Consider the following 21170-nt stretch of genomic DNA (forward strand, 5'->3'; position numbering starts at 1 on the left):
AAGCAAAACTTGTTCCCGAGTTCAGGGCTCCCAGCGGACCGGTCTCTTCACGTCCAGCCCCGGGAAGGTTCTTCTTCTGTTGTTGTTGTTGTTGTTGTTGTTGTTGTTCTTCTTCTTCTTCTTCTTCTTCTTCTTCTTCCTCCTCCTCCTCCTCCTTCGCCTCGCCCTCCTCCCCCTCCTCCCCCTCCTCCTCCTCCCCCTCCCCCTCCCCCTACTTTGTTTAAGTGTCTAGCAAATGGGTTTCCTGCTGACACCGGGATGTTGTGAAAGGGCAGGAAGAAGCCACGCCACCTCCTCTTTTCCCCTTCCTATCCTATTTATGTATTTTGTACACGTTTGTTTTGGTCGAGCAGGCGGTTCCAGCGTGTGGCTATGGGGCGGTCCCAGAGGCGGTAACCCCTCCCCGAGGAGGCGAGGCCCGGCCACAACCCGCCCCATCCCGGCTCCAACTCTGCGGGGCGGAGAAGGGAAGGAGGAAGGGGGAAGAGAGTGGGAGAGAGAAAGCTGGGAGAAAGAGGCCGCCGGTGCGCCGCGAGGAGGCGGGGAAACCGGCTCGAGCTCGGCCGCTCCCCCGCGGGCTGCAGGTGGAGTCCGCAGAGGTGGTAGCCGCCGCCGCCGCCTCCCCCGGGGCCCGAGGGCGCTGGCGTGCAGCGCCGGGTGCTCGCGGACCCAGCACCAAGGCCCACGGCTCGCTCGCCGTTCCGGGGCTGCGTCTCCGCGCCTCGTCCATGGCTGAGGGCCGGCGGCGGGAGGACGAGGAGGAAGAGCTGCGCGAGCGCCGCGAGCTCGGGGGCCCGCGCCGCGCCCGGGGCCGTGCGCTGTCCGGCCACTCGGCCGCAGGTGAGGGGCGCGGGCAGCGCGAGGGGGCGCGGAGTAGGGGGGGACGGGCGCCCCGGGGCCGCGCGGGTCCTGCCCGGGACTGCGGCGGCTCCCTCGCCCGCCCGGTTGGGGCGGGCTCCTTTAACTGCGCGGCGAGACGCAGGGAGAGTAGTGTGGCTTTTCCATCCTCATCGTCACTTGCGGGCCGAGCCCGAGGAAATTCAAACTGGTCTCTCTACCTGCTAGTGGTCCCGGAGCCGAAACTACAGGTGTTTCGTACGCAGTAAATCAGGAGCTCCTGATTTGGGCCCGGGTGATTATTATCTCTAGATGAGTCAGAAGCCGGCGAAGAATTCTCTGGGTCTGGCAGTCTCGGGGGACGACACCCCTCCCGTCGGGTTTGCCTGCGCTGCGGCTACCTGGTCGAACCACGTGCTGATAGTCAGGGCTGGTTTCCTGTCTCCTGAACTTCGGACCTTTGATTATTCCCTACCCCCCACCGCCCGAGCTCACCATAATCTCTATAGCACTTGCTTTTGAGTTTTTAGGTGAGCCCCCAACCAGTCCAGGAGGTAGCCTGCCAAAAGGCAGCTCATTTGGACTGAGACTCATTGCTGAGTCTATAGTTACTTTTGTGGGTTTTTAAAATGTTTTTTGGGTGCACGAAGGCGGCTCGGATCGATAGTTTGGAACTTAAGTGGTGGAGTGAATAAGTGTGGATCCACACCCCTTCCCTCTTCCTGGGGCAGTTTTTCAGTCAAACATAGTGGAGAGGAAGTTCTTTGGCCTTTGGTTTCAACTGGATAAGCCATGTATCTACAAACTAGAGTGACAACAATCCTAGGGAGCTGACAACAAGAGGGAGATAGAGAAGTGAGAAGGATTCAGATGAGAACGATTCATTAAAGCCTCTTTGGAAATTGGAACCTAGTAAACATTCCACCAAGTCATGGGGAAGCTTTTCTGTGTGGCTCCCTTAGCCTGAAAGTTGGAGAATTAGAAGATAACAGGTCTCTGAGGAAACAATGAGGGATAGAAGGGGTGAAAGGAGAGAATCTGATGGAACATAAATTGTCAATTTGATGCTCTTGGTAGGAGCTTGGAACCTTAAAAATAATTCTTTATGCCCATCACTAGGATTTTCCATCAAAATAAGGCATTTGATTTTATGCATGAATACCAGTTGTTTTGAAAATAATTGATAGTTTTGTTTAGTATAATCCAGACTAATGAAATAATGGGTAATTGCTGGATATGAATTAATATTTCTTGCGAGAATACAATGAAAAAACTTTACAAAGATGTACCTCTGTTGAATTGCTGATTTAAACAGCATAGGCTGCCTTCGATTCCTACTACTTCCTTCACCAAAACGCTTCACTTTGTCTCAAAATGGACTGTATTGTGAAGAGCTGTAAAGGATGTTGGAGGTCAGACTAGATATGCTTCAGATATGTGTTCATCATTTAGTTGCAATATGCGTATTTATTCCAAGGCTGGCAGAAGCTTTTCTAGATTCTGTGGTAATACTTTGCTACGCTTTGGCTCAGAAATTGGTGTTTGCAGTTTCTAACCACGTAATATGCCTTGACTCCATTAAGGGGTGAAGGACAGATTATAGAGTGGGCAGAGGGTTAAACTTGCAACATTTGGTCTTCTTTTTTCCGGATACATTATTTAGTAGTTCACATTTCTTTAGAGGCTGTCCTCCTCTTTCCCCTCATTAGTTAACTGTGTTTTTCAGACACCATCGCATTCCTTACCAAGCTTGGGCATTTGTTAGTTACAGTTGTGCTAGATGTTGTTCTCTATCCAAGTGAGAGTGTGAACTGACCCAGAAGTTTAATGTTTCTTCTGCTTAACATCTGTCTTTCTAATCTTTCACCTCTCCAGTTCTCAGACTTCCTCCCTCCCCCACCATTTTACAATCTAGATTTTTTTCTTTGATCTCACATAACTTGACACCATACATTTGGGGTTTATGGACTTAAGGGAGTCTGTGAACTCCTTCTTTCCCTGCTAAACTTAGGTGTGGTTGTGAAGGTGTGTTTATTTACTTTTGCAATGTACATTCAGAAGAGCATATAAAACCCGTAAATTATAAAGTGAAACTCCTGTAACCTGTGCCCAAGTCAAGAAATAGAATATTGTCAGCTCCTTAGAAGCAGATCCGATCCCTCCTGGTCCTGGTCCCTTCCTTCCCCTTGAGGGAACGAACTTAAATTTTGACTTTTGCGATTATTGTTTCCTTGCTTTTCTGTATGGTCTTATCTGTATGCATATACATACACATATGTATTTCTATACAATGTTGGTTTACTTATTTTAAAACTTCATATGACTAATGGGGCGCCTGGGTGGCTCCGACTTCCGCTCAGGTCATGATTTCCTGGGTTTGTGAGTTCAAGCCCCGGGTCGGGCTCTGTGCTGACAGCTCAGCCTGGAGCCTGCTTTGGATTCTTTGTCTCCCTCTTTCTCTGCCCCTTACCCGCTTGTGCTCTCTCTCAAAAAATAAACAAACATTGAAAAAAAAAACCTGCATATGAGTGGAACCATCCGATATGTATTCTTTAGTGTTACACTCTTTTCACTCAATACTGTTTGTGAGATTTATTCATATTGTTATGTGCACTTGTAGTTTATTTTCACTGCATAAATATATCCTGGTTTTTGTCTGTCATTTTTATTGATTTGTTGGAGTTCTGACTCAGGAATCTCAACTTTTGTTTGTTGCATGTGTTGCAAATGTCTTCTTCCACTCTGCAGCTTATTTTTAAAGTTTTCATTATACTTTCTTTTGATGTGGAAATTCTTAATTTTAATGCAGATGTATTTATGAATCTTTCTCTTAACTGTTAGTGGCCTTCTTCCCTCTCTGTCACCCTTGGTTAAGAATGCTTTCTCTACCCCAAGGTCATGAAGATATTCTCCTAATCTCCTGTATTTCCTAAAAGTCTTAAAGCTTTCTTCAGACTCTCAAATGGGTCTGAGACCCTCCGGCTGACCTCCAGCATTTTTATATTGTTTCTCAAAAGGGCAGAGAATGCAAAATTCGTTGACCTCCCCTAATCACTAGGAAGAGTGGTAGGAATTTAGTAGGGTTTAATAAATACTAAATATATTTATTCTTTCCGTATGTTGATGTCTTTATGGTAAACTCTGGCAGGATTGGGGTATCTGGGTGACTCAGTTAAGCCTCCCGTTTTGGCTTAGGTCATGATTCCAAAGTTCGTGAGTTCAAGCCCCAAGTCCGGCTTGCTACTGTCAGCACAGAGCCCACTTGGGATCCTGTCTCCTTTTCTCTCTGCCTCTCCCTCACTCACTCTTGCTGTCTCTCTCTCAAAAAAAAAAAAAAAATAAATAAACCTTTAAAAAAAAAAAAGGAAATTGGGGCGCCTCAGTGGCTCAGTTGGTTAAGCCTCTGACTTCAGGTCAGGTCATGATCTCGAAGTTTGTGAGTTCGAGCCCTGGGTTGGGCTCTGTGCTGACAGCTGGGAGCATGGAGCCTGCTTCAGATTCTGTGTCTCCCCCCATCTCTCTACCCTGCTCCTGCTCTCTCTCTCTCTCAAGAATAAATATTAAAAAAGAAAATTAAAAAGAAATTTATTTTAAGTCCCACGGAAACTGGCTACATTTACATGTTGTTTAAAAATTCTGCATTCACGGGGTGCCTGGGTGGCTCAGTCTGTTGAGCATAGGACTCTTGATTTTGGCTCAAGTCTTGATCCCAGGGTTGTGGGATCAAGCCCTGCATTGGGCTCCACACTGAACGTGCACCCTGCTTTAGATTCTTTCAAAAAAAAAAAAAAAAAAAAAAGATTCTTTCTCTTTCCCTCTGCCCCTCTCCCCGGCTCGCGTGCATGCTTTCTCTCTCTCTCTCTCCCTCTCTCTCTCTCTCTCTCTCTCTCTCAAAAAATTAAAAAAAAATCCTGTATTCACCAAGTTCTTTGAGAAGACCTGTGTAGTTATCACCATCAGTATAATATGTGCAAAACGGTGTAGAAAATATATGGAATACAAACATATTTATAAAATAGGCTCCCTGCTTTAAAAGGACGTGTCATAGAATTGGGGAAGGTAAAGCTGATACTTTACTTTTTGAAAATTCCAGCATAATTAATGTAGTGTTATATTAGTTTCAGGGGTACAATACAGTGATTCAGCAATTCTATACATTACTCCATGCTCATCAAGATAAGTGTACTCTTAATCCCCTTCGCCTGTTTCACCACCCTCCACCCATCTCCCCTGTGGTAACCACCAGTTTGTTCTCTGTATTTTGTTCTCTGTATTTAAGAGTCTGTTTTGTTTGTTTGTCTCTTCTTTGTTCCTGTGTTTTGTTTCTTAAATTCCACACGAGTGAAATCATAGGTATATGTCTTTCTTTGACTTATATCCCTTAGCATTATAGTCTCTAGATCTACCCATCTCGTTGCAAATGGCAAGATTTCTTTCTTTTTTTATGACACAAAATTCTATTGTGTTTATATACCACATCTTCTTATCCATTCGTCTATCAATGGGCACTTGATGGTTGCTTCCATAATTCGGCTTTTGTAACTAATGCTGTAATAAACATAGGGGTGCATTTATCTTTTCAAATTGGTGTTTTGATATTCTTTGGGTAAATACCCTGTAGTGGAATTACTGAATATTATGATTCAATTTTTAATTTTTTAAGGAACTTCCAGACTGTTTTCCACAGTGACTCCACCAGTTTGCATTCCCACCAACAGTGCAAGAGGGTTCCTTTTTCTCCACATCCTCACCAACACAACAATCTTGTGCTGTTGATTTTAGTCATTCTGACAGGTGTGAGGTGATCGCTCATTGTGGTTTAGATTTGCATTTCCCTGATATTTAGTGATGTTGAGCATCTTTTCAAATGTCTCTTGGCCATCTGTATGTCTTCTATGGAGAATGTCTGGTTCATGTCTTCTGCCCATTTTTAATTGGGTTATTTGTGTTTTTGGTGTTGAGTTGTGTAAATTCTTTATATATTTTGAATCCTAACCCTTTGTCAGATGTGTCATTTGCAAATATCTTCTTCCATTCAGTGGGTTGCCTTTTAATTTTGTTGTTTCTTCTGCTGTGCAGAAACTTTTTATTTTGTTGTAGTCCCAGTAGTTTTGGGGTTTGTTTTTTGTGTTTTATTTTTTTTGCTTTTGTTTCCCTTATTTAGGAGGCATATCTAAAAAAATGATGCTGTAGCCATTGTTGGAGAAATTACTGCCTGTGCTCTCTTCTAGGATTTTTATGATTTCAGATCTCACATTTAGGTCTTTAATACATTTTGAGTTAATTTTTGTGTATAAGAGAGTGGTCTAGTTTCACTCTTTTGCATATAGCTGTCCAGTTTTCCCAAGACCATTTGTTGAACAAACTGCATATTCTTCCCTCTTTTGTTGTAGATTAATTGACCATATAATCATGGATTTATACTTGAGCTCTCTTTTCTGTTCCATTGAGCCATATGTCTTTTTTTGTGCCAGTACCATACTGTTTTGATTACTATAGCTTTGGAGTGTATCTTGAAATCTGGGATTGTGGTACCTCCAGTTTTGTTTTCCTTTTCTTTTTCTTTTCAAGTTTATGTATTTATTTTGAGAGAGAAAGAGTACAAGTGGGGAAGGGACAGAGAGAGAAGAAGAGAGAATCCCAAGCAGGCTCGATGTGGGGCTCGATCTCATGAAGTGTGAGATCATGACCTGAACCGATACCAAAAGTCAGACCCTTAACTGACTGAGACACCCAGGTGCCCCTCATTTTTCTTTTTCAAGATTGCTTTGGTTATTTGGGTTTTTGGTGTATCCATACAAATTTTAGGATTATTTGTTTTAGTTCTGTGAAAAATGCTCTTGGTATTTTGATAGGGATTGCATTAAAATTCTGTAGATTGCTTTGGTTCCTATGGAAATTTTAACAATGTTTGTTCTTCCAGTTTGTGAGCATGGAATAACTTTCCATTTGTGTCATCTTCAATTTCTTTCATCAGTGTTTTATAGTTTTTAGAGTACAAGTTCTTCACCTCTTTCGTTTAAGTTTATTCCTAGATATTATTTTTGGTGTAATTGTTAATAGGAATGTTTTCTTATTTTCTCTTTCTTCTGTTTCATTATTAGTGTGCAGAAATGCAACAGATTCCTGTATATTGATTTTTTTTTAATGTTCATTTTTTTGAGAGAGAACGTGCATGTGCACATGAGTGATGGAGGGGCAGAGAGAGAGGGAAACACACAATTGAAGCAGGCTCCAGGCTGTGAGCTATCAGGACAGAGCCGGATGCGGGGCTCAAGCTCAGGAATCGAACCAGGAGATCATGACCTGAGCCGAAGTCGGACACTTAACCGACTGAGCACCACCAGGTGCCCTTTCTGTATGTTGATTTTGTAACTTGCAACCTTACTGAATTCATTTATCAGTTCTAGTTGTTTTTGGGTGGAGTCTTTAGGGTTTTCTATATGTATAGCATTATGTCATTTGCAAATAGTTTTATTTCTTCCTTACCAATTTGGAAGCCTTATTTCTTCTTGTCTGATTGCTGTGGCTTGGACTTCTAGCACTATGTTGAATAAAAATGGAGAGTGGACATCCTTTTCTTGTTCCCGATACTAAGGAAAAAGCTCTGTTTTTCCCCATTGAGTATGATGTTAGCTGTGGATTTTTCATAATATGGGCTTTATTATGTTGAGGTATATTCCCTCTATCCCTACTTTGTTGAGGGTTTTTATCAAGAATCGATGTTGTACTTTGTAGAATGTTTTTTCTGCATCTATTGAAATGATAATATGATTAAAAAAATTAAAAAAAAATTTTTTTTTAACGTTTTTTATTTATTTTTGAGACAGAGAGAGACAGAGTATGAACGGGGAGGGGCAAAGAGAGAGGGAGACACAGAATCGGAAGCAGGCTCCAGGCTCTGAGCTGTCAGCACAGAGCCCGACGTGGGGCTCGAACTCATGGACCGCAAGATCGTGACCTGGCTGAAGTCGGACGCTTAACCGACTGAGCCACCCAGGCGCCCCCAAAAAAATTTTTTTTAATGTTTTATTTATTTTTGAGACAGAAAGAGACAGAGCATGAACGGGGGAGGGTCAGAGAGAGGGAGACACAGAATCTGGAACAGGCTCCAGGCTCTGAGCTGTCAGCACAGAGCCCGACACGGGGCTCGAACTCATGGACCGCGAGATCATGACCTGAGCCGAAGTTGGCCACTTAACCGACTGAGCCACCCAGGCATGCCAATGATTATGTGATTTTTATCTTTTCTCTTGTTGATGTATCATATTGATTGATTTGTGAATATTGAACCACCCTTGCATCCCAGGAATAAATCCCACCTGATCATGGTGAATGATATTTTTTAATTTATTGTTAGATTTGGTTTGCTAATATTTTGTTGAGGATTTTTACATCTATGTTCATTAGAGATAATTGGCTTGTAGTTCTTTTTCTTCTTTTTTTTTTTTTTGTAGTATCTTTGTCTGAGTTTGGTATCAGGGTAATGTAATGCTGGTCTCACAGAATGAATCTGGAGGTTTTCCTTCCTCTTCTGTTTTTTGGGATAGTTTGAGAAGAATAGGTGTTAACTCCTCTTTAAATGTTTGGTAGAATTCTCTTGGGAAGCCATCTGGTCCTGGACTTTTGTTTGTTGGGAGTTTTTTGATTACTGATTTAATTTCATTGCTAGTAATCAGTCTATTCAAATTTTCTGTTTGAATTTCTCTTTCTTCCTTCAGTTTTGGGAAGTTTTAGGTTTCTAGGAATTTATCCATGTCTTCCAGGCTAATACACTTTAATGAAGATAAATAAGAACATAAAGTAGTGCATGGTGACTACCAAGTGGAGTTTAGCAAAAGAACTAAACTGTTATGGTTAATTTTTTAGTTTACCTCTCACTGTGACCTTGGACAAGTTACCTAACCTCTCTGTGCTTTCATTCTTTATTTGTAAATTGGGAATATTAATAAAACCTATTGCATAGGGTTTGAGGATTAAATGAGTTACCATAGATAATACCCTTAAAACGTGGGTACACACATAGTAAATACCTATAAAGTTATTAGCGTTTATTTATGTATACTTTTGTTATTACCGGTAAAATACTGACACATAGCTGTGTCCGCATTTTTCTTTATTTGGGAGAAGTTATGGGGTTTCGGGCTGGTGGAGAAAAGGGAGGTAAATCTGCATCTTCACCATTTCATAACCTAATGATTATATTGCTTTGCTTTGGGGTTCATTCATCTTTTAGAAATATACCAATTTTACAAGATTGAGCCTAGTTCCTCATTTGGCTTTCCTTGCCCCATACAGACTTATTTTAACATGGCTTGTAGTGACTTTTACACAGTGATTTCAGCAAATCAGGTAAGTTGGTGATCTTATATGCTTTTTTTTCTTCTTCATTTTTTTTTTTAAATGTTTATTTATTTTTGAGAGAGAGAGGGAGAGAGAGACAGCACAAGCAGGGGAGGGGCAGAGAGAGAGAGGGAGGGAGAGATACAGGCAGAGAGACACAGAATCTGAAATAGGTCCAGATTGTGAGCTATGAGCAAAGAGCCTGATTCGGGGTTCCAACTCACTAACCGTGAGATCATGACCTGAGCCGAAGTTAGACGCTTAACCGGTTGAGCCGCCCAGGCGCCCTATCCTATTTTTAATCAGGGTGCATCTCTTTATTTATTTATTTTTCAGTTTTGACATTATTCATCCAGTGCTTCTAATTTCATTGGCACATTATATTTTGGGGGCAACATACTGTTTTCCCTTAGATCATTTCTGCTTTGCATTCAATGGTACTTTGAAACTAATCCTCTGAACACTTGGGTTTTAATCAAGTCTCTCTCGATTAGCTTTAGCCTCTAGCAGTTTATAGCGTCTCTCTGGGCCTTGGTTTTTGCTTTATTAATTGAAAGGATGAGGCTTCCACTTTTAACATTTTATGATTTTAGGAGATGAGAAGAAAAAATAGCTTCTGACTTGGTGTATAGAAGTTTGCCGATGTGCAAGATAAGATATTGTGGAGGTTTCTCTGGGTTCCTTGTGAACTGCTCTTTGGATGAGGGAGGAGCCAAAAATGCAAAGCTCAAAACATTGCCTCACTTGGGGAGACCAGTATAGTAGTTTAAATTGTCCTGCCGGCTCAAGATAGGAGCTCCACTGTTAAAATGATGATGTTCTACTTCATCAGTGGAAGGGAAGACGTGAAATATGTTCTAGGGAATTTATAGTACTGAACATAGGTATGATGGGAATGTTATCAATTAAGTACCAGATGAAAATACATGTTTAGTAGTTTCAGAGGATAGAGAGGAATTAAAGTTGGAGAGGAAGTGGAGATAGCCTGATAAAAGTCAGGAAGGAGGCCTGTCTTCTTGTTTACAAGGAGGTGGAAACCAGTTCCTATCCCTCATTAACTGTAGACCTCATCTTGAGGAGCTTTAAGCTTGCCTTTGGGGTGGGAATGGGTATATGGAGGAGACTGGGGAAGGGTACAGGCTGTAGACCATCTTATCTTTTTTTTCATGTATTTTGTGTTTTAGAATAGTTTTAGATTTATTGAAAAATTGTGAAGATAGTACAGAGTTCCCATACACCCACATCCAGTTTCCCCTATTAACATCTCACATCTTAACCAATGTTGATACGTTATTAACTGGGATCCATATTTTATTCAGATTCCCTTAGTGTTTACCTAATTCCTTCTTGTTTTACAGGATCCCATCTAAAATGCCATATTACATGTGGTTGTTGTAACTCTTCAGGCTCCCTCGGGCTCTGATAGTTTCAAAGATTTTCTTTGTTTTTGATGGCCTTGACAGTGTTCAGGAGTACTGGTCACATATTTTGGAGGATATCCCTCTTACAATTTGTCTGATGTTTTCCTCATGTTTAGACTGGAGTTACGGATGTTTGGGAGGTATGAGTGTTTGCCACATTTTTTTTTCAACGTTTTTTTATTTATTTTTGGGACAGAGAGAGACAGAGCATGAACGGGGGAGGGGCAGAGAGAGAGGGAGACACAGAATCGGAAACAGGCTCCAGGCTCCGAGCCATCAGCCCAGAGCCTGACGCGGGGCTCGAACTCACGGACCTCGAGATCGTGACCTGGCTGAAGTCGGACGCTTAACCGACTGCGCCACCCAGGCGCCCCTGCCACATTTTTATCACATACTAAGTGTACATAGTATTAGCATCATTTATCACTGTTGATGCTGACCTTGATCATTTAGCTGAGTTTGTATTTGCCAGGTTTCTCTACTTCAGGGTTACTCAACCCACCCCCACCCCCATCCCTTTCCATACTGTAAGAAGTGAAGGAAATGACAATGCACAGCCCACACATAAGGAGGAAGGAGTTATGCTCCACCTTCTAGAGAGCAGAATACTACATAATTTTTTTGGAATTCCTCTGCGTGGGAGATCCCATTCCTGTTGTAATGTCTCCTTCGTTTCTTGAGGCTCTGTAAATATCTGCATTGGGATTGTCTTTAGACCCTGCCTTTGGGGGGAATGTAAGCTCAATTCCTATTCCCTAATTCTGTCCAGAATGTCTGGTGTGTGCTGATGTCAAGCACGTAATTTCATTTCATAATTAGAAAGGAAAGGCAAATGGGGCCCCTGGGTGACTCAGTTGGTTGAGTGTCTGACTCTTGATTTTGGCTCAGGTTATGATCCCACGGTTGTGGGATTGAGCCCGTTTTGGGCTCCGTGCTGAGCATGGAGCCTGCTTGAGGTTCATATTCTCTCTCTCTCTCTCTCTCTCTCTCTCTCTCTCTCTTTCTCTCTCTCTCTCTCTTTCTCTCTCTCTCTCTTTCTCTGTCTTTCTCTCTCTCTCTCTCTCTGTCTTCCCCTCTGCCCCCTCCCCCTCCCTCGTGCTCTTTCTTTCAAAAAATTAAATAAAATAAAAAAATTTTTAAAAAGACATGTCTAGGGGAAGTTGGGTGGCTCAGTTGGTTGAGTGTCTGACTTTGGCTCAAGTCATGATCTCACCATTTGTGAGTTCGAGCCGTATGTCAGGCTCTGTGCTGACAGTGCAGAACCTGCTTCAGATTCTGTCTCTCTGCCCCTCCCCCTGCTTGCGCTCTGTCTCTCTCAAAAATAAATAAACATTAAAAAAAAAAAAAAAGACCTATATCTAGGGTACCTGCTGGCTCAGTCAGCTAAGCATCTAACTTTGGCTGAGGTCATGATCTCGCAGTTCATGAATTTGAGCCCCGCATCAGGCTCTGCTGACAGCTCAGAGCCTGGAGCCTGCTTCAGATTCTGTGTCTCCCTCTCTCTCTCTGCCCCTCCCCCACTCACGCTCTGTCTCTCTCTCAAAAATGAATAAACTTAAAAAAAATTTTTTTAAATACGTATGTCTGATTGAGGTGTCCTATAAAACTCATTTATACTAGAGTATCAGCATGCACATAGGACTAATAGGAATTGTGTTCCAATTTTGGAAATTGAGAGGAAGTTAGAGTAGGAGAGGAATTTGAAAAAGCACTGGACTAGGATAATTAGATAATAGTTAATATTTATTGTGCAGCGGGTACCAGGTAGTATTGTAGTTGTTCTACATTTAGTCCTTGTGTCAGTCCTATGAGGTAGGTGTGACGATTTCCATCATTTTTAAACATGAGGAACATGAGACCTAGAAGGGGTAAATAACCTACTCAAGGTCACACAGCTAGGAAATGGCGGAGACTCCTAGTTGCCTACCCAGTATTCATCCCTTTCTTCCTTAGTCAGTGGAACCCTGTATTGCCAAATGTGGCAATGTGCCCACCTAGGAAACTTCTCCCAGCCTACTAATGAAATGCAAGTAAAAGTCTATTGGGGTTTCTAGGAAAGTGCTTTCAAGGGGACTTGGCTGTACAGAATATCCTTTTTTGCCCTTCCTTCCCTCTCCTACCAGGAATAAGGAGGTATAGCTCACAGCAGCCATCCCAGGCCATGAGGTTACCTTGAGGATGGAAGTCATGCACTGAGAATGGTGGAGCAGAAAAATCAATGGAATCTTAGTTCTTGGTGATAACAGAGTCATCATATGTGCTTTTTGATCGCCTGCCTCCTCCTTTATTTGAGAAAACATAAACTGTCTGGTTAAAGCCACTGTTATCTTAGGCCTGTACAACTAGTAGCTGAATGCAATTCCTGACCGATGAAAATTCTAACTTGATTTTATTTTCTCTTCTTACCACGAGGCTTAACGCATTTTAATAATAGGAAGTTACCTTAGGGTACCTAGATTCTTGTTGCTGTTTTGTTCTTTATTATAATGTGACCTTGGATAGATCATTTAGAGCCACACCCCTCCTTTTGCATCTTTTGAATGGGAATTATTCATTCACTAACTACTTTATAAGTTTATTCTAGGTAACGTGTTTGTGAACTTCCAAGTTGTCTTGTGTGATGTATAGTTCTTAAAGAGGGTCATGGTCTTCCTAGGACATTCTATAGGAAACCTATAGAATCTGAAAGCAATTTTCTAATGTTGTCATTTTGCTTATTGCCAGGTTTGAATATTTCTCAGGGAATAAATAAATGGAAGCTGCGAAGGGAGGTGATTTTGTCCCTACTCTGATACCTATGAGTAGCTTAACAATTGCATTACTGATGAGCCCTATATTTTGTGCCAGGGCTGCCGCTTAGGATGCAGAGTTCATTTGTGTTTGATATGGCTGCTTTTATTGTACTGGAGCATTGTTTCCTGAAGATGCATTAATCAAGGACTCAGTATACTGAGTAACTAAAGGTTAGTTACTTTAACCTTTAGGAAGGTAACTAAATGCTTTTGCTCTGAGAGCTAGCCAAGAACAAGGGGCGCAGAAGGAAATGTTTGCATAACATGGGGAGAATTTTTCTAGCAATAAAAATCATCATTTCCAGATAGTTCTTTGAAACTATTACAGGGGTGTTCACAAAAAACTGGAAGGCCTCCAGCATGGGGCCACCCATGTAAATGATCCCTTTTTTGTCACTACACCCCTTGTTTCTTTATTTCCCCACAAGAACTCCCCGCACCCCACAGACTGGAGATAACTGGAGGTATCTGGGATTGTAAAGTACATTTGTGTTACTCAGTTGAAGTATAACTATTGCCAGTGGAGGGTGTGGTTTGGAAGTAGAATTCATTTGGAATAAGAATTGCATTTGAATATTACTCTTAATTAGATGCTTAATAACGTGAAATGCCTAGTATCAGAAACATTTCACCTTCTGTACTGTTCTATTCCTGTTTCTTCTTAGAAAATTTCTTGAGATATTCAACTTTGTAACATGGTATGGAGTATTTTTCACATTTCGGTAGCAATGGTGCTTCTCAAACTTTAATATATCATATGCCTACAAGTCACCTGGAGATCTTAACAAATGTGATGCCTAATTTAATAGGTTTGGGATGGAGCCTGAGATTTCTGCATTTCTAACTCCAGGTGATGCTGCTGCTGCTGTTGGTCCCTGGACCACATTTTGAGTAACAATGCCCACAGTTACCTCTGCACCTCAGTGCTGGGGCTCTTAATACTGTCTGGGCATCAGAATCAGGTGGAGAGCTTTAAAAAAGACATATGCACCTGACCCCATTGTCAGATTTCCTGATTAATTCCTTCTGGAATAGTTGGGAGTTTTGAAGTTTTGAAGGTGAGACTCACTGGCTTAGTGTCCTATTAAAGAATGTGATGTTGAGTGGTTTCAGTGTGATTTCTTGTAACTTGAATTGTTACATGTTTTCCTCATACGTAATTCATGTTGTGATGACTTGTAGTCAAACAGAATCCACCATGCATTTTATATAGGGATTTTATTTAATCCTGTGTTATCTTGTAGAATAACGAGGCTGCACATAAAGAATGTTGTAAGACACTATCGTTGAAGTAACGGGAAAGCAATATATGTGATAGTTATGTTTCTTAGAGTGCAAGAAATAGAGGTCTGTTTGGCTAAACACAGCTGATGACGGCTTATTATAAGGATACATAGGTAAGTTAGTTGGAAGACCAAGGAAATAGCTTCAGCAGTCCTTTGTGAATAAGAGTAGCTCTGGGAAACGGATAGTAAACAGCTACCCCAGAGAACATTTCTTTGTGAGTTGGGATAACTGTTACTCGTATGTCAGTGACACCACCATTTTTGTGACATAGTTTACTTCTGTCTACTTCCATGGTTTCTGAAGTTACTGAATAACTGGCTCTCTCTTGTTTTTCTTACAGTCAGCCTCTCCAAGAAAGAGGCTTTAAGTAAGTTGGCCAGCCACTGTCCTGCACCCTTGTGGGCAGAGTTCTCAGGCCACATTACTTCAGAGGCGCAGGGCAAACTATAGATAGCTACCTTTTTGGACCCATCCCCGATCCCTTATCCTAGGAACTTGAGGGGTATATACGGTAGGGCCTGGAGTACCTGCAGAGGAGAGTTGAGAATCACCTGCAGCTGCTTCTATCAGGCCTTTGGATCTGGGGGATGTTAAGAGGTTTATTAGAATGAAGAGGGTAAAATTGGCAGACTCCATGTATGCTCTGACTTGTAGTAATGAGTTCCACGAGGGGAGAGACTTAACGTTTTTTCATTGTTATGGCCTCATAACTCAGAACAGTGACTGGCACATATATTCAATACGTAGCTGCAAAATAGAATAGAATTGAACTCTTAGGAAATGATTTAATGCATTTATTATTTAATTACATTTCATTTTGAGCAAATCCTTTTATACCCAATGATGGAAAGTAAATTCCTACTCTGTCTATGGCCTACCCTATTGAGAAGAGACTGTAGGCCCTGACGCTAAAGATCTTCACGTTTTCCTGTTTCCTTTCTGGTTTAAGAGCTTTGGTATCATCCGTAAGGCTGGTACCAGGCTTTGGGCTGAAAAGGAAGCAAATGGATGTCAAGTCCAGAGCTGGGAGTCCTTCCGAATGGCCTCCCTTCTGGGTCTCCTAGGCCGCCGAGGGGTCTTGAACTCTCGGGCACGGTGGGTGGGCGTGGCAGGGCCTCCGCAGGGGGTTGTGGGTTCTCTGGCCAATCGGCTGCTTCCGGCAGACGGCGCCGCCATCTTGGGTCCCGATTGAACCCGCTTTTAAAGTTCAAACATAGATTTGGATACTTGACCAAGAAAAGGAGGCTAGTTTTCAGGTAAGGAGGGCAACACTGGGAAGATCGGGGTCGCTATTACTTGCAGCAGCTGCCGCTTCTTAAGTTCCAAACCCCGTGTACGTAGGGAATGCTGTGGAGGATGTTAAAGATCTTTGAGGAAGGATTGACCGACCAGGCAACAGACAAATGGGATGTAGGGCATCAAAGCAAGCGTCAAGTCCAGCGTTGCGAACCTTCCCCAGCTTGTGAAAAGGAGGTAGCGATTTGACAACCTCTCTAGGAGAGGGGCAGTGATAATGAACCTTTAGTACTAAGCCTTCATGAGAGCATTTTGCTGTTAGTGTTAAATAGAATGGTGAGTACTTAACGTAGTACTTGGAACAAACTTTTCCGTACCTCCTTGAGCACAAGGGTTCTGTAAACTTCGGTTCACCGACAAGAGAGGAAGCGCTGAAATAAAACAAAAGCGTTTATTTGGGGTTTAAGAATTGCAGTTCAGGGAGCACAGGTTTGGATAGCAACCCAAAGTAAGAGGAGTGCAAGCCAGGGGTCTTTATTACCAATTTGTGGAAATGTTGGGAAACTTAACACAAATTGTTTTCCAAAAATTATTATTGGAAGGTATAATTACATTTTACAATTAGTTTTCTGGGCACATAGCAGTTAATTAATATTCTGAGTACAGTTATTAGGAAAATATTTTCTGCAGTGCCTTTTTTTTTTTTTTTTTTTTTTAATCAAGAGTATAGGTGTGGGCCACCTAGGTGGCTCAGGTTAAGCATCCAACTTCGACTCAGGTCATGATCTCGTGGTGTGAGTTCGAGGCCTGTATCGGGCTCTGTGCTGACAGCTCAGAGCCTGGAGCCTGCTTTGGATTCTGTGTTTCTGTCTCTCTCTGCCCCTCCCCCACTCATGCTCTGTCTGTCTGTCTCTCTCTCAAAATAATAAATAAACATTAAAACAATTAAAAAAAAGAATATAGGTGTAATAGTCTTGTGCTCAGTCATATGCTTTTTTTGCTCAGTTCAGTAGTCTAGTGTAGTTACTGTTTCAAAGAACAGGATGAGGTTTTAGTCCCTAAAATAGAGCCACTCATGTTGAGAGGTTTTACATAGGTTCACACTTTGCAGAATGGAATTTGGTACTAATCACCTCATAGGGGTTTTAATTCCAATATTCTTTAATTCTTTGCTCTTTTAATTGAAAACTAGATTTCTTAGTACTGTAGTAGGTTTTTTAAAAGTACCAACTTTCTAGCATGTTTGAACAAAACATTTATCAGTCACTTGTTTAGTGCTTAATATGTGTCAGGAACTCATGGCAATCCTCCTAATAAACACAAAGGCAGATTCTGGGGTTTTTTTGTTTGTTGTTGTTTGTTTGTTTATTATTTTGAGATGGAAAGAGCACCATGGTGGGAGGGGCAGGGGCAGAGAGAGGGAGAGAGAGAATCCCAAGAGTCAGGGCTTGAGCTCACGAACCATGAGATCGTGACCCAAGCCAAAACCAAGAGTCGTAACCTACTGAGCCATCCAGGTACCCCAGATTCTGTTTTTAAAATGAGAAAAATGAGGCAAAGAAATTAAGTGGAACTAGGCTTTGAACCCCTGCAGTCTTTTTTCTCCTTTAATTTAAAATTTTATCAGGGCACCTGGGTACCTCAGTCGGTTAAATGTCTGACTTTGGTACAGGTCATGATCTCACGGTTTTTGAGTTCGAGCCCCATGTTAGGGTCTGTGCTGACAGCTTGGAGCCTGGAGCCTGCTTCGGATTCTGTGTCTCCCTCGCTCTCTGCTCCTCCCCCACTTGTGCTCTGTCTCTCTCTGTTTCTCAAAAATAAATAAACATTAAAAATTTTTAAAAAGTGTATATACAGTAACATTGACTTCTTTTTTGATGCATCCTTCTATGAGTTTTAGTACATGTATAGATTCTTGTGCCTACCACCAGTCAGGATACAGAACACTTTGATCACCTTGAAATTCCTGTGCGGCTCCTGGTAGTTAAACCTTCCCTACACTCCTAACCCCTGGCAACCACTGATGTATTCTTTGTCTCTTTTCCAGAATATGGTATCAATGGGATCATAAAGTATCTGACATTTAGGACTGGCTTCTTTCACTCCACACAGTGTTACAGAGATTCATTCATATTGTTACATCGTATCGATAGTTTCTTCCATTTTACTGCTGAGTAGAATTCTAGGAATGTACCACAGTTTATCCATTTACCTGATGAGGGATATTTAGGTTCTTTTTGGTTTTTGGAGATTATGAATAAGCTGCTTATAAATATTCACATATAGGTCTTTGTACAAATAAAAGTTTTTATTTCTCTGGTTTAAGTAGCTAGATATCAGTTTGCTAGGTCATATGGTAAGTGTATGTTAAGTTTGTAAGAAACTGCCAAACTGTTTTCGAGAGTGGTGCTATGCCAATTTGCATCATCACCATATGTATGAGAGTTCCATTTGCTCCACATCCTCATCAGCACTTGGTATTGTCAGGTTTTTCTTGTTTTAGCTATTCTGATAGATGTGTAGTGATATTTTATTGTGGCTTTAATGTGCATTTCCTTAATGGATAATGATGTTGAGCATCTTTTCATGTGGCTAATTGCTTATATATCATCTTTGGGAAAATGTTCTAATCTTTGCGCATTTTAAAATTAGGTTGGTTGTTTCCATAGTGTGGAGTTTTTAAGAGTTCTTCATATATTTTGTATTCATATCTTTTGTTGGATATGAAATTTGAAAATATTTCTCCTAGTCTGCAGCTTTTCTTTTTCCATTCTATTAACAGTGTCTTTAGCTCTGTGAATGTATTGAAAATAGCTGATTTGAAGTGTTGGTCTAGGAAGTTCAGTGTCTGTGCTTCTACAAGAACCATTTATATTGATTGCTTTTTTTCCCCAGTGTGTGGGCCATGCTTTCTTGTTTCTTTGCATCCCTTGTAATTTTTTGTTGAAAACTGGACATTTTTATTTATTTAAAAAAATTTTTTAAAGCATTTATTCGCTTTTGAAAGAGAGAGAGAGACAGAGTGCAAGCTGGAGAGGGACAGAAAGGGAGACACAGAATCTGAAGCAGGCTCCAGCCTCTGAGCTGTCAGCACAGAGCCCAACGTGGAGCTCAAACCCACGGACAGCAAGATCCTGACCTGAGCCGAAGTCGGACGCACAACCCACTGAGCCAACCAGGCGCCCTGAAAATAGGACATTTTGAATATTGCAGTGTAGCAACTCTGGAAATCAGATTCTTTTCCCACCCCAGTGTTTATTATTGATGCTTATTTCGGATGTTGTTTGTTTACTGACTTTTCTGAACCAATTTTGTGAAGTATGTATTCTTTGTGATGTGTGGCACTGAAGTCTCAGTTTCATTACCTTATTGGTCACCGATTAGATAGTTTCGTTAAATGTCTAGATCCCTCCTCTCCCCCACATCTCCCAGTCCTTTCCATGGGCTCTTTGTGTGTATGACAGCACATTTTCAACACTCAGCCATGCAGTTAGTGTACAACTTTGTTTAGCTTTCACTTCCTGCATGTGCAGAGCTGGGGATCAGCCAGAGAGAAGAGTTTAGGGCCTTCTCACATCTTTTCTGAGCATGCGCCCACCCTGGGAATGCACATGGCCTTCTAGATCCCCAGGAGTACGCAGGATCTTTTCAAAGCCCTCATTCCCCAAAGCATTTCATTCTCCGGGCTACATCTTTGGTTAGTATGTTGTTTCCCCAACTGTTATCAGTAGTCTCATGCAGCCGCAACTAATGTATGTATTTACCTGTAAATATTTAAAACAAATTCCTCCAGCTAGCCACTTTTTAGCACTTTGAAGAGAGTTCTGAGTTAAGCAAGGTAAAGGCAAGTCTTTTGTGCAAGTCTTCAAAGGCAGTCACCCAACATGTCAAAACAAATTGCAGTTGACCCTTGAGCAACACAGGTGTGGTTCTACTTGTACACAGATTTTTTTCTGATCAGTATAGTACTATAAAAGTATTTTCTCTATTTTCTTAATAACATTTTCTTTAGCTTACTTTATTATAAGAATACAGTATAGAGGCACCTGGGTGGCTCAGTCAGTTAAAAGTCTGACTTGATTTCTGTTCAGGTCATGGTCTCCCAGTTAGTGAGTTCGAGCCTCACGTCCGGCTCTGCGCAGACAGGGTGGAGCTGCTTGGGATTCTGTCTTCCTCTTCTCTGCCCCTCTCCCACTTGCTCTCTCTCAAAAATAAACATAAAAAAAAAAAAAAGAATACAGTATATAATACAATATATGTTAATAGACTGTTTATGTCATAAGGCTTCTGGTCAACAGTAGGCTTTTAGTAGTTAAGTTTCAGGGGAGTCAAAAGTTCTTTGTGGATTTTTTTTTTTTTAATGTGTATTTATTTTTGAGAGGCAGGGAGGGTCTGAAAGAGAGGGGCACACAGAATCTGTAGCAGGATCCAGGCTCAACTGTCAGTGCAGAGCCTGATGTGCGGCTCAAAATCACGGACTGAGATCATGACCTGACCTGAAGTCAGATGCTTTGCTGAGCTACCCAGGCGCCCCCATGTGGATTTTTGACTGCGTGGGGGTCGGCATCCTTAGCCCCCACATTGTTGAAGGGTCAACTCTATTACATCTCTTTGCTGAATGAAGTCTGTTCTACTCCTTTTTTTTTTCCTCCCCTGGTACTAGGAAGGCAAACTATTATTTTCAAGGCTACCACTAAGCTGGAGAATGGGGGTAGGGTGACGGTAGATTAAAATGCTACAAAGCTTATTACTGTAACTAAAATTCAGCTAGTTTTTAAGTGTTTCATTGGACTTAAGTGCAATAAGAGGTTACTGCAAGCTTTTGGTTGGTTTCCAGAAGGGTTGGTTCTGCTAGTTTCTGCCAGTTTTTTATTGATTTTACAGAGGACAGACTTTTGGAGGGAGGTCTTGACTCTGCCATTTTCATTGATGTTACTCAAATTTGGATTTAAACAAAATCTGAGATTGTCAGTGTTTTTATGAGCAAGTTAGCCCAAGTTTTCCCACTAAATACCAAACTAGAAGGTATGGATATTCTTACTCATTTTGAAGTGTCTATATATCCTACTGTAGCGTTATCAAAGTATTTCAGGAGCCTCATTTGTTTGGTTACAGTAATGGGGGGTCACAAGCCTCTATTTAATTTTTTTAAATGTTTATTTATTTTGAGAGAGAAAGAGCAGGGCAGGGGAATCCCAAGCAGGCTTCTGTGCTGTTCGCACAGCACCTGATGCCAGGCTTGACCCCACAAACC

At 41.7% G+C, this 21170-nt stretch overlaps 1 protein-coding gene across 5 annotated transcripts in view; it reads left to right on the top strand.

Annotated features, from left to right (window-relative positions):
• Nucleotides 1-461: 461 nt before the first annotated feature.
• Nucleotides 462-21170, top strand: part of SH3D19 (SH3 domain containing 19) — a 188222-nt gene continuing 167513 nt past the window's right edge. For 3 of the 5 annotated variants that reach the window (XM_043567539.1, XM_043567531.1, XM_043567547.1), the window contains exon 1: nt 472-840. In XM_043567539.1, coding sequence (XP_043423474.1) covers nt 729-840 — 112 coding nt within the window. In that variant the 5' untranslated portion in view covers nt 472-728. Of the gene's footprint in view, nt 841-15828; nt 15937-21170 lie in introns of those variants that run through there. The other 2 variants (XM_043567522.1, XM_043567554.1) reach the window with 2 other exon arrangements.

The sequence above is a fragment of the Prionailurus bengalensis genome, chromosome B1, assembly GCF_016509475.1.
Source record: "Prionailurus bengalensis isolate Pbe53 chromosome B1, Fcat_Pben_1.1_paternal_pri, whole genome shotgun sequence".
In the NCBI taxonomy this organism is placed as follows: domain Eukaryota; kingdom Metazoa; phylum Chordata; class Mammalia; order Carnivora; family Felidae; genus Prionailurus; species Prionailurus bengalensis.